The sequence below is a fragment of the Bombina bombina genome, chromosome 1 (assembly GCF_027579735.1).
Source record: "Bombina bombina isolate aBomBom1 chromosome 1, aBomBom1.pri, whole genome shotgun sequence".
Lineage (NCBI taxonomy): Eukaryota > Metazoa > Chordata > Amphibia > Anura > Bombinatoridae > Bombina > Bombina bombina.
In genome coordinates this window covers 1142645099-1142670040 of record NC_069499.1, presented here as the reverse complement: position 1 = coordinate 1142670040, position 24942 = coordinate 1142645099, and the positions used below count along the sequence as shown (strand labels likewise).

The 24942-nt window shown below is 40.1% G+C and overlaps 1 protein-coding gene across 4 annotated transcripts in view; it reads left to right on the top strand.

The window, feature by feature from the left end:
* The window catches only part of STAT3 (signal transducer and activator of transcription 3), a 600544-nt gene that overhangs the window by 216474 nt on the left and 359128 nt on the right, over nucleotides 1-24942 (top strand). For all 4 annotated transcript variants that reach the window (XM_053699116.1, XM_053699126.1, XM_053699099.1 and 1 more), the window contains exon 10: nucleotides 9028-9120. In XM_053699116.1, the coding sequence (XP_053555091.1) occupies nucleotides 9028-9120 (93 nt within the window). The remainder of the gene's footprint in view (nucleotides 1-9027; nucleotides 9121-24942) is intronic.

Sequence of the window (24942 nt, the reverse complement as noted above, 5' to 3'; positions counted from 1 at the left end):
GGTATTATTAGTCTGTTCAACATGTCTGACATTGAGGTTTCTCATTGTTCTATGTGTTTAGAAGCTATTGTGCAACCCCCTCTAACATTGTGTAACTTTTGTACTGAAAGGGCTTTACAATGTAAAAAGCATATTTTAAATAAAGTAAGTGTGCCTAGGGATGATTCTCAGTCTGAAGAGAATCAGGATATGCCATCTAATTCTCCCCAAGAGTCACAACCTTTTATGCCCACACAAGCAACGCCTAGTACTTCTAGTGCGTCTAATTCCTTTACTCTGCATGAGGTGGCTGCAGTTATGTCAACTACCCTTACAGAGGTATGGTCTAAATTACCAGTGTTGCAGGATAAACACAGTAGGTCAAGTATTAATGTAAATACTGAATCCTCTGATGCTTTAACTATTTCCGATGTTCCCTCACAGTGCTCTGAGTTGGGGATTAGGGAATTACTGTCTGAGGGTGAATTTTCTGATTCAGGTTATGTTTTGCCTCAGACAGATTCGGATGCTATGTCATTTAAATTTAAGCTTGAACACCTCTGCCTGTTTCTTAGGGAGGTTTTAGCGACTCTGGATGATTGTGATCCTATTGTGATTCCTCCAGAGAAATTGTGTAAAATGGATAAATATTTGGAAGTTCCTACTTACACTGATGTTTTTCCGGTTCCTAAGAGAATTTCGAAAATTATTAGTAAGGAATGGGATAGACCAGGTATACCGTTTTCTCCCTCTCCTAATTTTAAGAAAATGTTTCCTATATCAGATACCATTTGGAACTCATGGCAAGCCGTCCCTAAGGTAGAGGGAGCTATATCTTCCCTAGCTAAGCGTACTACTATACCCATTGAGGATAGTTGTGCTTTCAAGGATCCTATGGATAAGAAATTAGAGGGTCTACTAAAGAAATTATTTGTTAATCAGGGATTTCTTTTACAACCTACGGCTTGCATTGTTCCAGTAACTACTGCAGCAGCTTTTTGGTTTGAGGCTCTAGAAGAGTCTCTTAAGGTTGAGACTCCATTAGATGACATTCTCGATAGAATTAAGGCTCTTAAGCTAGCTAATTCTTTTATTACTGATGCCGCTTTTCAAATTGCTAAATTAGCGGCAAAAAATGCAGGATTTGCTATTTTAGCACGTAGAGCATTGTGGCTCAAATCTTGGTCTGCGGATGTGTCATCAAAACATAAGCTTTTAGCTATTCTCTTTAAAGGTAAGACCCTTTTTGTGCCAGAATTGAAGGAGATCATTTCTGATATTACAGGAGGTAAGGGCCATGCCCTACCTCAGGATAGGTTGGTTAAAATGAGGGCTAAACAGAATAATTTTTGTTCCTTTCGGAACTTTAAAGGAGGACCCCCCGCTTCTTCTTCCGCAAAGCAGCATGAAGGGGTGGCCCCCGATCCGGGACCGGATCTAGTAGGGGGCAGACTTTCTTTCTTTGCTCAGGCTTGGGCAAGTGATGTTCAGGATTCCTGGGCACTAGAAATAGTGGCCCACGGTTATCAATTGGAAATCAAGGATTTTCTCCCAAGAGGGAGATTTCATCTTTCAAAATTATCTGCTAACCAGATAAAGAGAGAGGCGTTCTTACGCTGTGTAAAAGACCTTTTTACTATGGGAGTAATCTTTCCTGTTCCAAAATTGGAACAGGGACAGGGGTTTTACTCAAACCTATTTGTGGTCCCCAAAAAAAGAGGGAACGTTCAGACCCATTTTGGACCTCAAGTGTCTAAGCAAATTTCTAAGATTTCCATCATTGAAGATGGAGACAATTCGAACGATTTTGCCAATGATCCAGGAGGGTCAATATTTGACTACCGTGGATTTGAAGGATGCTTACCTTCATATTCCAATCCACAAAGATCATCATCGGTTTCTAAGGTTTGCCTTCTTGGACAAACATTATCAGTTCGTGGCTCTTCCCTTCGGGTTGGCCACAGCACCCAGAATCTTCACAAAGGTTCTAGGGTCTCTTTTGGTGGTTCTCAGACCGCAAGGGATAGCGGTGGCGCCTTATCTGGACGATATTCTGATTCAGGCGTCAACATATCATCTGACAAAATCTCACACGGACACAGTGTTGTCTTTTCTGAGAAGTCACGGCTGGAAGGTGAACATAGAGAAGAGTTCACTTGTTCTACAGACAAGGGTTTCTTTTCTTTGAACTCTGATAGACTCGGTAGCGATGAAAGTATTTCTGACGGCCATCAAAGATTTTGAATACTTGCCGAGCATTTCTGTCCATTCCTCGGCCATCAGTGGCTCAGTTTATGGAGGTAATCGGATTAATGGTAGCGGCAATGGACATCGTTCCGTTTGCTCGCTTTCATCTCAGACCACTGCAACTGTGCATGCTCGGTCAGTAGAATGGGGATTATGCGGATTTATCTCAAAAGATAATTCTGGATCAAGAGACCAGAAACTCTCTTCTTTGGTGGTTGTCGCCAGATCATCTGTCCCAGGGGACTTGTTTCCGCAGACCCTCGTGGGTGATAGTAACAACTGATGCCAGCCTTCTGGGCTGGGGTGCAGTTTGGAACTCCCTGAAGGCTCAGGGTGTTTGGACTCAGGTGGAGTCTCTACTTCCAATCAATATTCTGGAACTGAGAGCAATATTCAATGCGCTTCAGGCGTGGCCTCAGTTGGCTTCGGCCAAATTCATCAGATTCCAGTCAGACAACATAACGACTGTGGCATATGTCAATCATCAGGGGGGAACAAGGAGTTCCTTAGCGATGATAGAAGTATCCAAGATAATCAGTTGGGCAGAGGCCCACTCTTGTCATCTGTCAGCGATCTACATCCCAGGGGTAGAGAACTGGGAAGCAGATTTTCTATGTCGACAGACATTTCATCCGGGGGAGTGGGAACTTCACCCGGAGGTATTTGCCTCATTGATTCTCAGATGGGGCAGACCAGAATTGGTTTTGATGGCATCTCATCAGAATGCCAAACTTCCAAGATACGGATCCCGGTCAAGGGATCCTCAGGCTGAACTGATGGATGCCTTGGCAGTACCTTGGTTGTTCAGCCTAGCTTATGTGTTTCCGCCGTTTCCTCTCCTCCCACATGTGATTTCTTGAATCAATCAGGAGAGAACTTCAGTGATCCTGATAGCGCCTGCGTGGCCACGCAGGACTTGGTATGCGGATCTAGTGGACATGTCCTCTCTGCCACCGTGGAAACTTCCGTTGAGACAGGACCTTCTCATTCAAGGTCCTTTCCGACATCCAAATCTAATTTCTCTGCAACTGGCTGCGTGGAGATTGCACGCTTGATTTTATCGAAGCGAAGATTCTCTGGTACAGTTATCAATACTTTGATACAGGCTAGAAAGCCTGTCACTAGAAAAATCTATCATAAGATATGGCGTAAATATATATTTGGTGTGAATCCAAGGATTACTCATGGAGTAAAGTTAGGATTCTTAACATTTTGTCTATTCTCCAAGAAGGATTGGAGAAAGGGTTATCGGCAAGTTACTTAAAGGGACAAATTTCAGCTTTGTCAATTCTGTTTCACAAATGTTTGGCAAATGTATCAGATGTTCAGTCTTTTTGTCAGGCTCTATCTAGAATTAAGCCTGTATTTAGACCTATTACTTCTCTCTGGAGTTTGAATTTAGTTCTTCGAGATCTGCAAGGTGTTCTGTTTAAACCTATGCATTCCATAGATATTAAACTATTATCTTGGAAAGTTCTGTTTTTGTCTGCTATTTTTTCTGCTTCTGAGCTTTCAGCATTACAGTGTGATTCGCCTTATCTCATATTTCATACTGATAAGGTGGTTTTTACGTACCAAACCTGGGTTCCTTCCTAAGGTTGTTTTTTCGAATAAGAATTTTAATCAGGGAATTGTTGTTCCTTCCTTGTGTCCTAATCCTTCTTCTAAGAAGGAGTGTCTCTTACGTAACTTGGACGTGGTCCGTGCCTTAAAGTTTTACTTACAGACAACTAAGGATTTCCGTCAATCATCTTCATTATTCACTATTTATTCTGGAAAGCGTAGGGGTCAGAAAGCTACGGCTACCTCTCTTTCTTTTTGGATGAGAAGTATCATCTGCCTGGCATATGAGACTGCTGGACTGCAGCCTCCTGAAAGAATTACGGCTCATTCTTCTAGGGCTGTGGCTTCCACATGGGCTAAAAACGATGCATCTGTGGAACAGATTGGTAAGGCTGCGACTTGGTCGTCCCTTCACACTTTTTCCAAATTTTCCAAATTTGATACTTTTGCTTCTTCTGAGGCTATTTTTGGGAGAAAGGTTCTTCAAGCAGTGGTGCCTTCCGTTTAGGTTCCTGTCTTGTCCCTCCTTTTCATTCGTGTCCTATTGCTTTGGTATTGGTTTCCCACAAGTAAGGATGAAATCCATGGACTCGTCATATCTTTGTAAAAGAAAACTAAATTTACCTGATAAATTACTTTGTTTTACGATATGACAAGTCCACGGCCCACCCTGTTCTTTTTAAAACAGTTTTTCTTTATATTTTTTGTAAACTTCAGTCACCTCTGCACCTTTTTAGCCTTTCCTTTTTCTCTTCCTATACCTTCGGCCGAATGACTGAGGGTGGAGGGGAAGGGGAGGCGCTATATATACAGCTCTGCTGTGGTGCTCTTTGCCACTTCCTGTTAGCAGGAGGTTAATATCCCACAAGTAAGGATGAAACCCATGGACTCGTCATATCGTAAAATAAAGTAATTTATCAGGTAAAGCATACATTTAATTTTTAAGTTTTTTTTCTTTCATTTATGAGAAAAACTTATTTTTTTTGGTTGTGGATTTAATTTTCTCAGGGGAAAATGGCTGTTTTTATTTTATCCCTCCCTCTCTAATGACTCTTGTGTGGAGTTTCACATCTTGGGTATTTCTATCCCATACGTCACTAGCTCATGGACTCTTGCCAATTACACGAAAGAAAACATAATTTATTTAAGAACTTACCTGATAAATTAATTTCTTTCATATTGGCAAGAGTCCATGACACCCACCCTTTTTATGGTGGTTATGATTTTTTGTATAAAGCACAATTAATTCTAAATTCCTTTGTTGATGCTTTTTTACTTCTTTCTTTTTCACCCCACTACTTGGCTTTTCGTTAAACTGAATTGTGAGTGTGGTGAGGGGTGTATTTATAGGCATTTTGAGATTTGGGAAATTTTGCCCCTCCTGGTAGGATTGTATATCCCATACGTCACTAGCTCATGGACTCTTGCCAATATGAAAGAAATTAATTTATCAGGTAAGTTCTTACATAAATTATGATATATTATTATTATTATATATTTTTTTTTAAACATTACAAAAGAAAGAAAATTAAATATCATTGTTTCAAAAAAAGACAGGAAGCAGCACTCTTTTTTTACAAAAACAGCTCAAAGAGATCTGATAAGGTATATATTAATATCAATTTATTTGTATACAAAATGAATTAATTATGGAGATCCACTGTATTTCTCTAAAAATGCAGAAAAAAAAAATTCACATCTCTGATAAGATTAGTATAGTACCTAGTACACTTGTGTGTGTATATAGATAGATAGATGATATATATATATATATATATATATCATCTATTTTTTTTTAGATAGATGATATAGATAGATATAATATAGTTTTATATAGGCTGTTAAAGGGACAGTTTACTCAAACATTTTCTCCTCTTTAATTTGTTTCCAATGATCCACTTTACCTGCTGGAGTGTATTTAATTGCTCGCAAGTATTTCCATTACCCTTATATTGGCATTTGAAATAGTTTATTTAGCCTGTGGTATCCCCACCCATCCTGAAAGTTTTTGCCCTCAAGGCCAAGCTGTGTTAACACAACCTGTAGAAGAAATTACTATCCCAGTGGGTTATAGAAGAAATAAGGTAATAAAATGTTAATTTTCCATTGTTCTCTCCAAGTATTGGTGATTGGTTTATGGACAGATATAACATAAAGAAGCAGCTATATGTACACAATGTGATAAAGTAATGAGATCTGATTATACCTACATGCTAAACCCATTTTATTAGGTTGTGGCTTCAAAACACAAAACCAGTTAATTCATATACACAAATAAGCCTTAAAAAAAGCAAATCTCATACATTTTATACTCTGCAGCTGGTAAAAAAAAGTAATTGGAAACACATTAAGTAAAAACCATTTTATAGTATACTGTCCCTTTAACCCCTGACAGGTCTGTGGGCAAGGCCCATAGGGAAACATACAAAAGAAAATAATACAGCACACAGAGGAAGTCCAGCACTCGCTTGCAAGCTCTCAGCTAAGATTAAAAGCAAAAATGAAAGAGTTGGCTACCGTATCTGGCCAAATGGGACAAGCCCAGGTACCAACGTCAAGGTCTCTCCCAAAACCTGGGTCCCTAAAACTGACAAACAATGCAAGCTCTCAATCAAACAAACTGGGAAAAAGGGTGCATAGGCTTATGTAATCATCCTAGACATATACAAAACACTGAAGGGGACTGCTCTTTCAGACTGGACTGGGTACCCATCCTATGACTTTGCAACATGCACAGCCCTGGGTGCTCAGTAGCACTCTCAGGCTGCTGCACTGTCCCCAGAGTCCCATGCCCATAGGGAAAATAACAAAACTCATTAATACAGCGCACAAGTCCAGCACTCACTTAAGAGATTATATATATATATATATATATATATATATATATATATATATATATATATATATATATATATATATATATAAATATATTTTAATCGAAGAAAGCAAAGTCCCAAAGACAAAGTTAAAAGAAAAAACTTTTTTCCATTCCAAAAGGATAAAATTAACCAGGGGTCCTGGTATCTCTCAGTAAAACAGCACGGGTGTACTGTTGGCTGACATGTTTCGGCTAGTGTGCTGTAATCATAGCTGAGTGTGTATAAGTCTAGGACAATTGTGAACTTGTCTGCATCACTTGTCTAGGCAAAATGATATTCCAGAGTTTGTTTGGGTCTTTGAAGGATTTCTGTGTACAGCGTTACATACGTTACATGCTGTGGCCATATACGCTATATATTTTTGTGCATCCTATTGCATTAAGATGACACACTTCACTTAGGTGCAAAAGAGCCCCAAACCATTATCCCTCCTCAACTAAACTTTACAGTAGGCACTATGCATTCTGGTAGGTAGCTTTCTCCTGGTGTCCACCACACCCAGATTCTTCCATCAGACTGCCAGATAGTGACACATTATTCATCACTCGAGTGTCTGCATACTTTGCACCACTCCAGTAAACGCTTGGCTTTGTGCATGCTGATGTGAAGCCTGTGTACAGCTGCTCTGTCATGGAAACCTATTTCATGACGCTCCTGACCCACTTTAGTTATACTGATGTTGTTTCCAGAGACAGTTTGTAGCAACAGATGATAGGATACTTCTTAAATGGAAAGATTCCACAGCTGCATTCATTACTTTTGGGAAATAAGAACCTGGCCACCAGGAGGAGGCAAATACACCTCAGCCAAAGGCTTAAATACTCCTCCCACTCCCCTCATCCCCCAGTCATTCTTTGCCTTTCGTCCTAGGAGGTTGGCAGAGAAGTGTCAGAATTTAATTTGTCTCTTATAGAGGGTAGTACTCTTCGACATGGGACAGGATTTTTAGGTAATCCTGTCAGTCTCTCAGTGAGAGCTTGGATGAAAGTTAGAGTCCAGAGATGCAGGAAGAGTCTTTCTGGGAAACCATCCGGACTCATGTTAACAGCTCCTCAAGCAATCAGCATTGTCGAACTTCGCTCCGCCGCCTACTTTCTTCTCTCAAGTCCATTGCGGAGGTGATGCTACTATCCGTCACACTTGAAGGCCGGTGTTCTTATTCCACGGCGTAGATTCCGGTAAGATTGTTTCATTTTCTTTCTTTGTGAATGTACTGTACTAATGTTTTCCTGAGAGGCTACCACCTTGCGAGACTAACTTAACATAAGGGGGGGGGGGTTAATCATGTTTATGTGATTTAATCTGCTTATGTGTAGTGTTAAATAGGCTCATGGCTTGGAACATAAAGGTCTTTGGAAGTGCCACGGCCTTATGGTTGGGTGCGCTTTTTTGCACTATACGGTTTACCTTCTGACCAGGCGTGATTATGTTCCGCCCCCCATTTCCGCATTCCTGACAGTGTGGTGACGGAGAAATTCTAGTTCGCAGGGGTCTGGTTCATAGGAGGTGGTGATTGCCCCAGCCATTGGGGTTGTCGGGTGCCATTTGTCTTGTCTTAAAATAGTCCATATTGCCATATTCTCTATCCAGATGTATGTGGTTGTAGATAACTACACCTAGATATATATATGTGGGGCGTCTTTATTTTATTCTTCTGGCACCATTCACCCTGAGATTTCTTCTACTGTTCCTTGTTCCTCGGCAGAATGACTGGGTAATGAGGGGAGTCGGAGGAGTATTTAAGCCTTTGGCTGGGGTGTCTTTGCCTCCTCCTGGTGGCCAGGTTCTTATTTCCCAAATGTAATGAATGCAGCTGTGGACTCTTTCCATCAGATGAAAAGAAAATTATCAGGTAAGCATAATTTATGTTTTTATTTGCTATGTGTTTTAGAATTTGACAGTCCTGCTCTTAGTTTGAGTGATCTACCACTTAATGGCTGGGTTGTTGTTGTTGCTCCTAGACGCTTCCACTTTAAAATAATAACACAGTTGACTGGGGCAGTCGAGTATGGGAGAAATTTCACAAATTGACATGTACCAAAGGTGGGACCCTATGACAGTGTCATGTTTAAAGTCACAGAGCTCTTCATTATGACCCATTGTACTTCCCGTCTATAAATATTTCAGGGCTATGTGCTAGATTTTATGCAACTGCTGGCAATGGGTGCGTTTAAAACACCTGAACTCAATAATTAGTAGTGGTGTCCACATAATTTTGTTTGTATAGTGTGTGTGTGTAATTAAGTATATATATTATTTTTCAGGACATTTATTAGTTTTTAGGAAATCCTCTTCAGCTGTTAATAATTGTATAGAAACTGTAATCCTGTTAATATCTAATACATCTATATTTTTACAGTGCTTTTGTAGTGGAGAGACAGCCATGTATGCCCATGCATCCAGACAGACCTCTTGTTATCAAGACGGGGGTACAGTTTACAACCAAAGTCAGGTTAGTTATTGACAAACATATTTAAGAATTTGTTAAAAAGCAAACAAACATTTGTTTGTTCTTAAAATGTATGAACATTTCAAAACTATAACCAAGTACAAATGGTGTTGTTTTAAATGTATACCCATATTTAATTATTTTTTTTTCCGTACAGGTAGTGAGAGTCCACGATCCATTACTCCTGTGAATTACTCCTCCTGACCACTAGGAGAAGGCAAAGATTCCCAAACCTCAAGAGATCTATACAATCTCTCCCACATTACTGGTAATTAGTCTTGTCTTTGCCTCTGCTGGGGGAATATGAAGAATAAAGGTGCTTCTGATGCTGTGAGTGGAGTTCTCAGACTGATTTGAGACCTATTTCCCCTCAGAGAGCAGCTATTAGACGGAGGGATGTTTTGGGAGTAAGGAGTAGTGATACAATTACTATCCTATGGGAGTTGGTCACGAGCCTTTCACAGGTATCGCGGGGTCCTATCCTTGACCTCCTCCTGTTGGATCATACTTCTATTCTATATCATCTGGTGTTATGTTTCAGCACTGGTTTGGCTATCTACTGGATTCTGGTTAGAAGATGTTCAGTTTTATTTATCAGCACTCATTTAGTCATTTGGGCTAGTTTGTACACATTTGTACTCTGTACACATTTAGTTAGTTTGTACACATTTGTACTCTGTAGCCTAGGGACACTACAGTAAGTCCCCTACTTACGAACGAGTTCCGTTCCTGGAGCACGTTTGTAAGTCCACTTTGTTCGTAAGTCCAACTGTATTGTAATTTGTGGGTAAAGTATTATAAACCTCACTTTATAATACTTTTCACACAAATTACAGTACAGTAGTACAAAAGAAAACACAATACTGTAAAGAAAACATTTTTAATCTTACCTTATATAGTAAAACAGCTTACAGGGGCTGGCATAGTGTGAACAGGCAAGTTACTGACTGGAGAAGGGAGTGATGGGAGATGGTGGAGCTGAAGGATCATTAGCAATAGGAGATGGAGGGCAAGCTGTAATTACAGTAAAGTACACAGCAGCACAACCGCATGTGACAATGTCCGGCAGACACGGAACTAACTTCCGTGATTTGACATGCAAACACATGTTCGTATCTTTGAAAGTTCGCAACTTGAAGGTTTGTAAGTAGGGAACTTACTGTATTAATTGTGTATTTGTTTTTTATGGCTCCTTTTAAGTTTATAAGGGTCTATCCCCTTTTAAAAAAAAATTGTGTGTTTTCTTTTTGTTGGGGTAGTGCTTGTACATGTCTGTCTGCTGTGTTTGCACACGGCTAGTCGAGAGCTTGTGTTTTTTGTTTTTTTTGCTCGCTTTAGTATTTTTATCAATGTGGTTTATGTCAGTTTCTTAGTGCACTCTGTTCTTCCGTACGTTATTTCTTCTTTTTGGTGTCAAGTTAGCGCTCCGTGACCTTGCTGTTTTTCTATTATGCTTTTTAGAGACGTTTTTTCCCTTGCATCAAGAGCTCTTTTTGGGGGTGTATAGCCTTATGGTTGTAGTTTTTCACTAATTATGGAGCGTTCTGTGTCTCTCAAACCTCTTTAGAAGCTTATTCCTCTGAACACTTTCCTAACATACACCTAGATTACGAGTTTTGAGCGCTATAGGTAAAGTAAAGAATGCAACAAAAGTAGCATTATTTAACCCCCTATAGCAAGGCCAAGTTTTAAAAAAAAAAAAAACCCGGCTTGCACGGGCGATATGGAGATTTTGTGCTCCATACCGCAGCAAAAACAAGCGTTATTTTGATGTGCTTATGCATGCTTTCCCCATAGACATCAATGGGGAGAGCCGGCAAAAAAAAAAGTCTGACACCAGCGATCGGGGGAAACAAAAGCTCTGTAATGAGCCCCATTGATGTCTATGGGGAAAAAGAAAATACAATTTAAACTAAACACCCCTAATCTGCTGCCCCTGACAACGCCAACACCTGCCTACAGTTATTAACCCCTAATCTGCCGCTCCCGATATTGCCGCCACCTAAATAAAACTATTAACCCCGTAATGTGCCGCTCACGATTTCGCCGCCACTATACTAAAATTATTAACCCCTATTCCGCTGCACCCTAACATCGCCGCAACAAAATAAAGTTATTAATCCCTAAACCTCCGGCCTCCCACATCACTACCACTAATTAAACCTATTAACCCCTAAACCGCTATCCCCCCACATCGCGACAACCTAAATTAAACTATATTAACCCCTAACACCCCCTAACTTTAACATAATGAAATTAGATCTAAATTAAATTTACAATTTTTAACTAATTCCTATTTTAAAACTAAATACTTTGTTACATTGTAGCTAGATTAGGTTTTATTTTTATTTCACAGGTAAGTTTGTATTTATTTTAACTAGGTAGACTAGATGGAAAATATTTATTAACTATTTACTAACTACCTAGCTAAAATAAATACAAACTTACCTGTGAAATAAAACCTAACCTGCCTTACACTAAAACCTACCAATACAAAAATAAAAAAAAAACTACCATACCAAAAAAAACGAAATTATAAAAAAAATAGATTATTCCTATTCTAATACCCTTTTTAAAAAAAAAAAAAAAAAAAAAAAAACTAACCCAAATTAAAAAAGCCTTTTGGGGGCCCTTAAGAGGGCCTCCTTTTGTAGGGCATTGCCCTGAGTTAAACAGCTCTTTTGCTAAAAAAAATAATACAAACACCCCCTAACACTAAACAAACCCCCACCCCACCCCCAAACTACCAAGAGCGCTTAAAAGGGCCTTTTGGGGGGCCCTTAAAAGGGCCTTTTGTAGGGCATTGCCCTAAGTTAAACAGCTCTTTTGCTAAAAACAAAACAAAAAAACACCCCCTAAAAATATACATTACACAAAATAACAAATTATCAAATATAAAAAAAAATATTTCTATTCTAATACCCATAAAAAAACACCCCAAAATCAAAAACCTAATCTAGAATAAACTACCAATGGCAATTAAGAGCCTTTCTTTCATGTAATTGGCAAGAGTCCATGAGCTAGTGACGTATGGGATATACATTCCTACCAGGAGGGGCAAAGTTTCCCAAACCTCAAAATGCCTATAAATACACCCCCTACCACACCCACAATTCAGTTTTACAAACTTTGCCTCCTATGGAGGTGGTGAAGTAAGTTTGTGCTAGATTTCTACGCAATGTTAATTTTGACTGCAAATTTCAATTTAGTCTTAGTTTTAGTCTTTTGACTAAAATGCCATCTTAGTTTTAGTCGTATTTTAGTCATCTGAATTGCTTTAGTTTTAGTCTAGTTTTAGTCGACGATCTCCAGTAGATTTTAGTCGACTAAATCTCCAATAGATTTTAGTCGACTAAAATCTAAGTGGTTTAGTTATGGTGTAATACATTATTTAAGTATGTCTCTATAATTTGCAAACTGATTACATACTCCAGGAGTAAAATTACACCTGTTATTATTTATGGTATTAAGGTTTAAACATGCAATACAGACACAGATTTAGCCGTTGTGATATATAACATCTTTATTAAACTTAAAATTAAATAAAACCAAGTTTCATAAACAAACAGAAGTGCAACTTTAAAATATAAAAAAAAAACTGTAAACTGTATTGCCCAATATAAAAACTTTTAACAGTTCTCTGTTATTAATTAAAACAAGTATCAAGTAACTCAACACAACAAAAAGTTTCTTCAGCTAGCACAGGCACAGCATAACTTAAACCCATACTCATGGGTTATGCTTATTTCTATAGGAAGAATCAATTGATTGTTCACAAATTCTAAACATTTTCGGCAATAATATTAGCACTGGTCTAGAACTTCCAAACTCATTATATACTCCTAGAGTAAAGGTTTATTAACCTGTTTTTATTTATGGTATTAAGGTTTGAACATGCAATAGAGATTTAACTGTTGTGGTATATAACATGTCTTGATTTATCTTAAAATGTATTAAAATTAAGTTTAATAAATTTGACAAAAGAACAGTAATTTGATATGGATTGATTACAAAACTTTGCATAAAATGTTTTTGTCAGCAAATTTTGATTTAGTTTTAGTCATAGTCTTTTGACTAAAATGCCATTTTAGTTTTAGTCGTATTTTAGTCATCAGAATTTCTTTTATACTCATTTTAGTCTAGTTTTAGTCGACGAAATTAACATTGTTTCTACGTTGATATGTGCTTCTCAGCATGCTGAAGCCCGGTTCCTCTCAGAGTGCAGTGAATGAGAGAGGGATGTGAAGGGAGTATTACCTATTGAATACTATGGTCATCCTAACGGGGATCTATTTCATAGGTTCTCTGTTATCGGTCGTAGAGATTAATCTCCTACCTCCCTTTTCAGATCGACGATATACTCTTATATACCATTACCTCTACTAATTCTCGTTTCAGTACTGGTTTGGCTATCTGCTTTATGTAGATGAGTGTCTTTTGGTAAATATGTTTTCTTTTATTTAAGACACTCTCAGCTATGGTTTGGCACTTTTATATGTAAAGTTCTAAATATATGTTTGTACTTATATTTGCCATGATTCAGGTTAATCAGTATATTTCCTTCTTTCAGACTGTCAGTTTCATTTTGGGAAATGAATATAATAATAAAAAAAAAAATTCTTACCTGAAAATTTTCAAATTGACTCTCTTTTCTAAATTGCGGGCTGTTAGGCTCACGGGAGCGCAAAATGCTATAATTTATTGCGTCATTTTTGGCGCGAGAATTACGTTTGTTGACGTAATTTCGGCATTTCCGGCGTCTTAGTTGGCACCGAGAGTTTTCACATAGTTGCGTCATCTATAATGCTTGTGTTTGTTGTAGACGTTCTTGGCACCAAAAATATTTTGTCAGTTGTGGGCGTCATACTTGGCGCCAGATTTTTGACATTATTTAAGTCCTTATTTCATTTTGCTTCTGGTTTCCAGAGGCTTATTTTGTTTGCATTTTTTCCCATTCCTGAAACTGTCATATAAGGAAATTGATCATTTTGCTTTATATGTTATTTTTTCTATTACATATTGCAAGATGTCTCAATCTGACCCCGTCTCAGAATCTACTACTGGAATCCTGCTGCCTGATGTCGGTTTTACCAAAGCTAAGTGCATTTGTTGTAAACTTGTGGTAACTGTTCCTCCGGCTGTAGTTTGTGTTAGTTGTCATGATAAACTTTCAAATGCAGACAATATTTCCATTAGTAGTAATCCATTACCTGTTGTTGTTCCTTCAACATCTAATGTTCAGGATATTCCTGTTAATGTGAGAGAATTAGTTTCTAATTCCATTCAGAAGGCTCTGTCTGTTATACCACCTTCTAATAAATGTAAAAGGTCTTTTAAAACGTCTCATAAATTTGATGATTTTTTAAATGACCGTCAGCATTCTGATTTATCTATCTCTGATGAGGATCTATCTGGTTCAGAAGATTCTGCCTCAGATATTGACACTGACAAATCTTCATACTTATTTAAAATGGAGTATATTTGTTCCTTATTAAAAGAAGTGTTGATTGCATTAGATATGGAGGAGACTAGTCCTCTTGATATTAAAACCAGTAAATGTTTAAATTCGTTTTTTAAACCTCATGTAGTTATTCCAGAGGTTTTTCCAGTTCCTGATGCTATTTCAGATGTAATTTCTAGGGAATGGAATAGACTGGGTACTTCATTTACTCCTTCTTCAAGGTTTAAGAAACTGTATCCTTTGCCGACTGATAGATTGGAGTTTTGGGAAAAGATCCCCAAAGTTGATGGGGCCATCTCTACTCTTGCTAAACGTACTACTATTCCTACGGCAGATAGTACTTCTTTTAAAGATCCTTTAGATAGGAAACTTGAATCTTATCTAAGGAAGGCTTATTTATGTTCAGGTCATCTTCTTAGGCCTGCTATTTCTTTGGCTGATGTTGCTGCTGCTTCAAATTTTTGATTGGAAACTTAAGCACAACAAGTACCAGATCATAATGTGTATAGCATTGTTAAGCTAATTCAACATGCTAATAATTTCATTTGTGATGCCATTTGTGATATCATTAGAATTGATGTCAGGTATATGTCTTTAGCTATTTATGCTAGAAGAGCTTTATGGCTTAAATCTTGGAATGCTGATATGACTTCTAAATCAACGTTGCTGTCTCTCTCTTTCCAACGTAATAAATTATTTGGTTCTCAGTTGGATTCTATTATTTCAACTGTCACTGGGGGGAAGGGAGCTTTTTTGCTTCAGGGTAAAAAAGCTAAGGGCAAATTTAGGGCTGCTAACCGTTTTCTAAACTTTTGTCAAAATAAGGAACAGAAACATGACCCTTCCCCTAGGGAACGGTTTCCAATTGGAAGCCTTCTCCAGTCTGGAATAAATCCAAGCCATTTAAAAAATCAAAATCAGCTCCCAAGTCCGCATGAAGGTGCGGCCCTCATTCCAGCGCAGCTGGTAGGGGGCAGACTAAGATTTTACAAGGATGTTTGGATCAATTCAATCCAAAATCATTGGATTCAGAACATCGTTTCTCAAGGGTACAGAATAGGTTTCAAAGTCTGCCTTTTGTTCAGCAAGGGCATTATTTGTCCACAATAGACTTACAGGATGCATATCTTCATATTCCGATTCATCCAGATCACTATCAGTTCCTGAGATTCTCTTTTCTAGACAAGCATTACCAATTTGTTGCTCTTTTGGCCTAGCAACAGCTCCAAAGATCTTTTCAAAGGTTCTCTGTGCCCTACTCTCTGTAATCAGAGAGCGGGGTATTGCGGTGTTTCCTTATTTGGACAATATCTTGGTACGTGCTCAGTCTTTACATTCTGTAGAATCTCACACAAATCAACTAGTGTTGTTTCTTCAAAGACATGGTTGGAGGATCAATTTACCAAAAAGTTCCTTGATTCCTCAGACAAGGGTAACCTTTTTAGGATTCCAAATAGATTCAGTATCCATGACTTTGTCTCTAACAGACAAGACGTCTAAAATTGGTTTCAGCTTGTCGAAACCTTCAGTTTCAATCGTTCCCTTCAGTAGCTATGTGCATGGAGGTTTTAGGTCTCATGACTGCATCATCGGATGCGATCCCCTTTGCTCGTTTTCACATGAGACCTCTTCAACTTTGTATGCTGAGCCAATGGTGCAGGGATTATACAAAGATATCACAATTAATATCCTTAAATCCCAATATTCGACTGTCTCTGACTTGGTGGTTAGATCACCATCGTTTTGTTCAAGGGGCCTCTTTTGTTCGTCCAGCCTGGACTGTGATCACAACAGATGCGAGTCTTTCAGGTTGGGGAGCTGTCTGGGGATCTCTGACAGCGCAGGGGGTTTGGAAATCTCAAGAGGCGAGATTACCAATCAATATTTTGGAACTCCATGCGATTCTCAGAGCTCTTCAGTTTTGGCCTCTTCTGAAGAGAGAACCGTTTATTTGTTTTTAGACAGACAATGTTACAACCATGGCGTATGTCCATCATCAAGGTGGGACTCACAGTCCTCAAGCTATGAAAGAAGTATCTTGGTTACTTGCATGGGCGGAATCCAGCTCCTGTCTAATTTCTGCAGTCCATATCCCAGGTATAGACAGTTGGGAAGCGGATTATCTCAGTCGCCAGACTTTACATCTGGGAGAGTGGTCTCTTCACCCAGATGTTTTTTCAGAGTGTTCAGATGTGGGGGCTTCCAGAAATAGATCTGATGGCTTCTCATCTAAACAGGAAACTTCCCAGGTATCTGTCCAGGTCCAGGGATCCTCGGGCGGAAGCAGTGGATGCGTTGTCACTTCCTTGGAGTTATCAACCTGCTTATATCTTTCCGCCTCTAGTTCTTCTTCCAAGAGTGATTTCCAAAATCATAATGGAGCGTTCATTTGTACTGCTGGTGGCTCCACCATGGCCACACAGGTTTTGGTATGCGGATCTTGTTCGGATGTCCAGTTGCCAACCTTGGCTACTTCCGTTAAGGCCAGACCTCCTATCTCAAGGCCCATTTTTCCATCAGGATCTCAAATCATTAAATTTGAAGGTATGGAGATTGAAAGCTTAGTGCTTAGTCATAGAGGTTTCTCTGACTCAGTGATTAATACTATGTTGCAGGCTCGTAAATCTGTGTCTAGAAAGATTTATTATCGAGTTTGGAAGACTTACATTTCATGGTGTTCTTCTCATAAATTCTCTTGGCATTCTTTTAGAATTCCTAGAATTTTACAGTTTCTTCAGGATGGTTTAGATAAGGGTTTGTCTGCAAGTTCCTTGAAAGGACAAATCTCTGCTCGTTCTGTTCCACAGAAAAATTGCTAATCTTCCTGATATTCATTGTTTTGTACAGGCTTTGGTTCGTATCAAGCCTGTCATTAAATCAATCTCTCCTCCTTGGAGTCTTAATTTGTTTTTGAAGGCTTTACAGGCTCCTCCGTTTGAGCCTATGCATTCTCTGGACATTAAATTACTTTCTTGGAAAGTATTGTTCCTTTTGGCTATCTCTTCTGCTAGAAGAGTTTCTGAATTATCTGCTCTTTCTTGTGAGTCTCCTTTTCTGATTTTTCATCAGGATAAGGCAGTTTTGAGGACTTCATTTAAATTTTTACCTAAAGTTGTGAATTCCAACATCATTAGTAGAGAAATTGTTGTCCCTTTGTTGTGTCCTAATCCTAAGAATTCTCTGGAGAGATCTTTACATTCTTTGGATGTGGTTAGAGCTTTGAAATATTATGTTGAAGCTACTAAAGATTTAAGAAAGACTTCTAGTCTATTTATCTTTTCTGGTTCTAGGAAAGGTCAGAAGGCTTCTGCCATTTCTTTGGCATCTTGGTTAAAGCTTTTGATTCATCATGCTTATTTGGAGTCGGGTAAATCCCCTCCTCAGAGGATTGTGGCTCATTCTACTAGGTCAGTTTCTACTTCCTGGGCCTTTAAGAATGAAGCTTTTGTTGATCAGATTTTAAAGCAGCAACTTGGTCTTCTTTGCATACTTTTACTAAATTCTACCATTTTGATGTTTTTGCTTCTTCGGAAGCAGTTTTTGGTAGAAAAGTTCTTCAGGCAGCTGTTTCAGTTTGATTCTTCTGCTTATAATTTGTTTTTTCTCTTGTAAGATGTATCAAGTCCACGGAATCATCCTTACTTGTGGTATATTCTCCTCCCCTACAGGAAGTGGCAAAGAGAGCACCCACAGCAGAGCTGCCTACATAGCTCCCCCCTTAGATCCACCCCCCATTCATTCTCTTTGCCTACTCTATGTAACTAGGAAGTGCAGAGCGAGTGTGGTGACAAAAATGTTAGTTTTTTTTTTCTCAAGCAAAAGTTTGTTATTTTAAATGGTGCCGGTGTGTACTATTTACTCTTTGGCAGAAAAGAGATGAAGATTTCTGCAAGGAAGATTATGATTCTAGCACTTTGTAACTAAGATCCACTGCTGTTCTCACAAGGGCTGAAGAGTACAGGAAAACTTCAGTTGGGGGAACGGTTTGCATGCTAAGCTGCATATGAGGTATGTTAAGTCTATATTTTTCTAGACAGACTGTGTTTATTCTAGAAAAGGCTGGCAATATCCCCATGAGGGAAGGGTAAGCTGTATTCAGACACTTGGATAGGAATGTCAGTTTGCTTGAAGGGCTCATTTGTTACTGGTGACACTTAGGTGACACTTAGGAAAAAACGTTTTTGTTTGTTCAGTAAATGATGCAATTATAACGTTTTTTTGAAGGGACTAAAGGGGTCATTGTGGCTTGTGTTAGGGTTTTAACCCACATGGTTAATTAAGAGACACTCAAGGGTTTTTCTAATAGGCCTCAAAACATTGAGTGAGGTGGGAGGGGCCTATTTTCACGCCTCAGTTGCTCAGTTTCTTTTCCTTAGAGACATCCAACTGCTTCTCTAGAGGTTCCTGCTGTGTTTGAGGGCTGTAAAGGAGGTTTTTTTTCCCCCACAAATCGCTCTGAAGGGCAGGTAGGCGCCACAGCAGAGCTGTGGCAAGGTGCTGAAAGTCTTTTTTACCGGTTTTGCCATTAAGGGGTTAATTGTTTATTTGCATAGTTGTGCAAAGTTACTAAGGCTGTAAGATACTACTGTAAAAATTTCGTTAAGTTTACTGCTTTTTTACACTGTTTTGCAGAACTTGTGCAGCTTTTTTTCTCTTAAAGGCACAGTACCGTTTTATTTCTAAGTGTTATTTACTTTGATTACAGTGTTTTCCAAGCTTGCTTGTTACATTACTAGCCTGTTTAACATGTCCTTGTTCAATATGTTTGGAAGCCATTGTGGAACCCCTCTTAGAATGTGTCCCAATTGTACTGATATGTCTATAAATTATAAAAAACATATATTAGCATTTAAAAATAGAGCAATAGATGATTCTCAGTCGGAAGTAAATGAGGGTTCGCCATCTAGCTCTCCCCAAGTGTCACAACCAGTAACACCCGCACAAGTGACGCCAAGTACCTCTAGTGCATCACATTCATTTACTTTACAAGACATGGCCACAGTTTGGATAAAACCTCAGTGAGGATTGTATTCATAACTGCCTGGTTTACAAGGAAAGCGGGGCAGCTCTGGGTTAAGGAAAAATGCTGAGCCGTCTCACGCTTTAGTAGCCGTATCTGATATGCTCTCACAATGCTCTGAAGGGGGCGAGGGATTTGTTATCTGAGGGAGAAATTTCTGATTCAGGAAAGATGCTTCCTCAGACAGATTCTGATATGACGGCCTTTACATTTACGCTTGAACACCTCCGCTTATTGCTTAGGGAGGTATTAGCAACTCTAGATGATTGTGACCCTATAGTGGTCCCAGAGAAATTATGTAAAATGGATAAATACTTAGAGGTTCCTGTTTACAATGATGTTTTTCCAGTCCCTAAGAGGATTGTAAATATTATTGCTAAGGAGTGGGATAGACCAGGTATTCCGTTCACCCCCCCCTCCTGTTTTTAAGAAAATGTTTCCCATATCTGATACCATAAGGGACTCATGGCAGACAGTTCCTAAGGTGGAGGGAGCTATTTCTACTCTGTCTAAGCGTTCAACTATACCTATCGAGGACAGTTGTGCTTTCAAAGATCCTATGGATTTTCTCCTGAAGAAAATTTTTTGTTCATCAAGGTTTTTCTCTCCAACCTATTTAGTGCATTGTTCCTGTAACGAATGCAGCTGCTTTCTGGTTTGAGGCTCTAGAAGAGGCTCTAGAAGAGGCTCTTCAAATGGAGACTCCATTAGAGGAAAATATGGACATAATTAAGGCCCTTAAGTTGGCTAAGTCTTTTATTACAGATGCCGCTTTTCAACTGGCTAAATTAGCGGCAAAGAATTCAGGTTTTGCCATTTTAGCACGCAGGGCGTTATGGCTTAAGTCATGCAGGCCCACTTATCAAGCTCCGTATGGAGCTTGAAGGGCCGTGTTTCTGGCGAGTCTTCAGACTCGCCAGAAACACAACTTATGAAGCACCGGTCTAAAGACCGCTGCTCCATAACCCTGTCCGCCTGCTCTGAACAGGCGGACAGGAATCGCCAGACATCAACCCGATCGAATACGATCGGGTTGATTGACAGCTCCCTGCTGGCGGCCAATTGGCCGCGAGTCAGCAGGGGGCGGCGTTGCACCAGCAGCTCTTGTGAGCTGCTGGTGCAATGTTAAATGCGGAGAGCGTATTGCTCTCCGCATTTAGCGAGGTCTTGCGGACCTGATCCGCAGTGTCGGATCAGGTCCGCAAGCCCTTTGATAAATGGGCCTGCTGGTCTGCTGATGTGTCATCTAAATCTAAACTTTTGAACATTCCTTTCAAAGGTAAGACCCTATTCGGGCCTGAACTGAAGGAGATTATTTCAGACATCACTGGAGGAAAAGGTCATGCCCTCCCTCAGGATAGATCAAATAAGATGAGGGCCAAACAAAATAATTTTCGTTCCTTTCGGAACTTTAAGAGTGGTCCCGCTTCAGCTTCCTCTGCTACAAAGCAAGAGGGGAATTTTGCCCAATCCAAGTCAGTCTGGAGACCTAACCATGCTTGGAAGAAGGGTAAACAGGCCAAGAAGCCTGCAGCTGCTTCTAAAACAGCATGAAGGGGTAGTCCCCGATCCGGGACCGGATCTAGTAGGGGGCAGACTCTCTTTTCGCTCAGGCTTGGGCGAGAGATGTTCAGGATCCCTGGGCTTTAGAAATTGTGTCCCAGGGATATCTTCTGGAATTCAAGGGCTCCCTTCCAAGGGGGAGATTTCACATTTCTCGATTGTCTGTAAACCAGACAAAGAGAGAGGCGTTCTTACGCTGGGTAGAAGACCTACATACCATGAGGGGGATTTTCCCAGTCCCAAAGGAGGAACAGGGCCTAGGGTTTTATTCAAACCTGTTTTTGGTTCCCAAGATAGAGGGAACTTTCAGACCAATCTTGGATCTCAAAATTCTAAACAAGTTCCTCAAAGTTCCATCATTCAAGATGGAGACTATTCGGACTATTCTACCTCTGATCCAGGAGGGTCAATATATGACTACCGTGGACTTAAAGGATGCGTATTTACACATCCCTATTCACAGAGATCATCATCAATTCCTTAGATTCGCCTTTCTAAACAGGCATTACCAGTTTGTGGCCCTTCCCTTCGGGTTGGCCACGGCTCCCAGAATTTTCACAAAAGAGCTAGGGTCCCTTCTGGCGGTTCTACGACCAGGGGGCATAGCAGTGGCGCCTTATCTAGATGACATCTTAATTCAGGCGTCGACTTTCCAGCTAGCCAAGTCTCACACAGACATGGTGTTGGCTTTTCTGACATCTCACGGGTGGAAGGTGAACATAAAATAGAGTTCTCTCTTCCCTCTTACAAGAGTTTCCTTCCTAGGGACTCTGATAGACTCGGTAGAAATGAAAATATTTCTGACGGAGGTCAGAAAGTTAAAACTCTTATCCACTTGCCGAGCTCTTCATTCCATTCCTCGGCCATCAGTGGCTCAGTGTATGGAGGTAATCGGACGCATGGTAGCTGCAATGGACATAGTTCCTTTTGCCCGTCTACACCTCAGACCACTGCAACTATGCATGCTCAAACAGTGGAATGGGGATTATGAAGATTTATCTCCTCAACTGCATCTGGACCCGGAGACCAGAGATTCTCTTTTCTGGTGGTTGTCTCAGGACCACCTGTCTCAGGGAATGTGCTTCCGCAGGCCAGAGTGGCTCATTGTAACGACAGATGCCAGCCTGCTAGGTTGGGGTGCTGTCTGGAACTCCCTGAAAGCACAGGGCTTATGGTCTCGGGAGGAAGCTCTCCTCCCGATAAACATTCTAGATCTAAGAGCGATATTCAATGCGCTTCAGGCGTGGCCTCAGCTTCCTGTGGCCAAATTCATCAGGTTTCAGTCTGACAACATCACGACTGTAGCTTATATCAATCATCAGGGAGGAACAAGGAGTTCTCTAGCGATGATGGAGGTAACAAAAATAATCTGGTGGGCAGAGGATCACTCTTGCCATCTCTCAGCAATCCACATCCCAGGAGTAGAGAACTGGGAGGCGGATTTTCTAAGTCATCAGACTTTTCATCCGGCGGAGTGGGAACTCCATACGGAGGTATTCGCCCAGCTGATTCAGCTATGGGGCACACCAGAATTGGATCTGATGGCGTCTTGTCGGAATGCCAAACTTCCTTGTTACGGGTCCAGGTCCCGGGATCCCAAGGCGGTACTGATAGATGCTCTAGCAGTGCCTTGGTCCTTCAATCTGGCCTATTTATTTCCATCGTTTCCTCTCCTCCCACGTCTGGTTGCCAGAATCAAGCATGGGAGAGCTTCGGTAATTCTGATAGCACCTGCGTGGCCACGCAGGACTTGGTATGCAGACCTATTGGACATGTCCTCGGTTCCACCGTGGACTCTGCCAATGAGACGGGACCTTCTAATCCAAGGCCCGTTCACGCATCCAAATCTAATTTCTCTGCGTCTGACTGCTTGGAGATTGAACGCATGATTTTATCATCAAAGCGTGGTTTCTCTGAATCGGTCATTGATACCCTGATTCAGGCTAGAAAGCCTGTCACCAGGAAGATTTATCATAAGATTTGGCGCAAATATCTTTCTTGGTGTGAATCCAAAGGTTACTCGTGGAGTAAGATTAGGATTCCTAGAATATTGTCTTTTCTTTAAGAAGGTTTGGAGAAGGGATTATCTGCTAGTTCCCTAAAAGGACAAATATCTGCTTTGTCTATTCTACTTCACAAACGTCTGGCAGATGTCCCAGACGTTCAAGCATTTAGTCAGGCTTTGGTCAGAATCAAGCCTGTATTTAAACCTGTTGTTCTGCCATGGAGCCTAAACTTAGTTCTTAAAGTTCTTCAAGGGGTTCTGTTTGAACCTATGCATTCCATAGATATTAAGCTTCTTTCTTGGAAAGTTTTGTTTTTAGTAGCTATCTCTTCGGCTCGAAGAGTTTCTGAGCTATCTGCTTTACAATGTGATTCTCCTTACCTTGTTTTCCATGCAGAGAAGGTGGTTTTACGTACCAAACCTGGGTTACTTCCTAAGGTTGTTTTCTAATAAGAATATCAATCAAGAGATTGTGGTTCCTTCTTTGTGTCCTTATCCTTCATCTAAGAAGGAACGTCTGTTGCACAATCTTGATGTGGTTTGTGCTTTAAAATTCTACTTACAAGCAACTAAAGATTTTCGTCAAACATCTTCTTTGTTTGTTGTTTATTCTGGTAAACGGAGAGGTCAAAGTGCTACGGCTACCTCTCTTTCCTTTTGGATGAAAAGCATCATCCGTTTGGCCTATGAGACTGCTGGACGGCAGCCTCTTGAAAGGATTACTGCTCATTCTACTAGAGCTGTGGCTTCCACATGGGCTTTTAAAAATGAGGCTTCTGTTGAACAGATTTGTAAGGCGGCGACTTGGTCTTCGCTTCATACTTTTTCCAAATTTTCCAAATTCGATACTTTTGCTTCTTCGGAGGCTATTTTTGGGAGAAAGGTTCTACAAGCAGTGGTGCCTTCCGTTTAAGGTCCCTGTCTTGTCCCTCCCTTCATCCGTGTCCTAAAGCTTTGATATTGGTATCCCACAAGTAAGGATGAATCCGTGGACTCGATACATCTTACAAGAGAAAACATAATTTATGCTTACCTGATAAATTTATTTCTCTTGTGATGCATCGAGTCCACGGCCCGCCCTGTTTTTTAAGACAGGCATATATATTTTTATTTTAAAACTTTCAGTCAACACTGCACCCTGTGGTTTCTCCTTTTTCTTCCTAGCCTTCGGTCGAATGACTGGGGGGGGGGGGGGTGGATCTAAGGGGGGAGCTATGTAGGCAGCTCTGCTATGGGTGCTCTCTTTGCTACTTCCTGTAGGGGAGGAGAATATCCCACAAGTAAGGATGAATCCATGGACTTGATACATCACAAGAGAAATAAATTTATCAGGTAAGCATAAATTATGTTTTTCTTTTTCATTTTAAGATTAAACTTATGATTTGGGTTGTGGATTAATTTTTTTCAGTGGAATTGGCTGTCTTTATTATTTATCCCTCCCTCTCTAGTGACTCTTGCGTGGAGTTCCACATCTTGGTTATTGCTATCCCATAAGTCACTAGCTCATGGACTCTTGCCAATTTCATGAAGGAAAACATAATTTATGTAAGAATTTACCTGATAAAATCATTTCTTTCATATTGAGTCCATGAGACCCACCCTTTTTATGGTGGTTATGATTTTTTTGTATTAAGCACAATTATTCCAATTCCTTGTTGATGCTTTCGCTCCTTTCTTATCACCCCACTTCTTAGCTATTCGTTAAACTGAATTGTGGGTGTGGTGGGGGGTGTATTTATAGGCATTTTGAGGTTTGGGAAACTTTGCCCCTCCTGG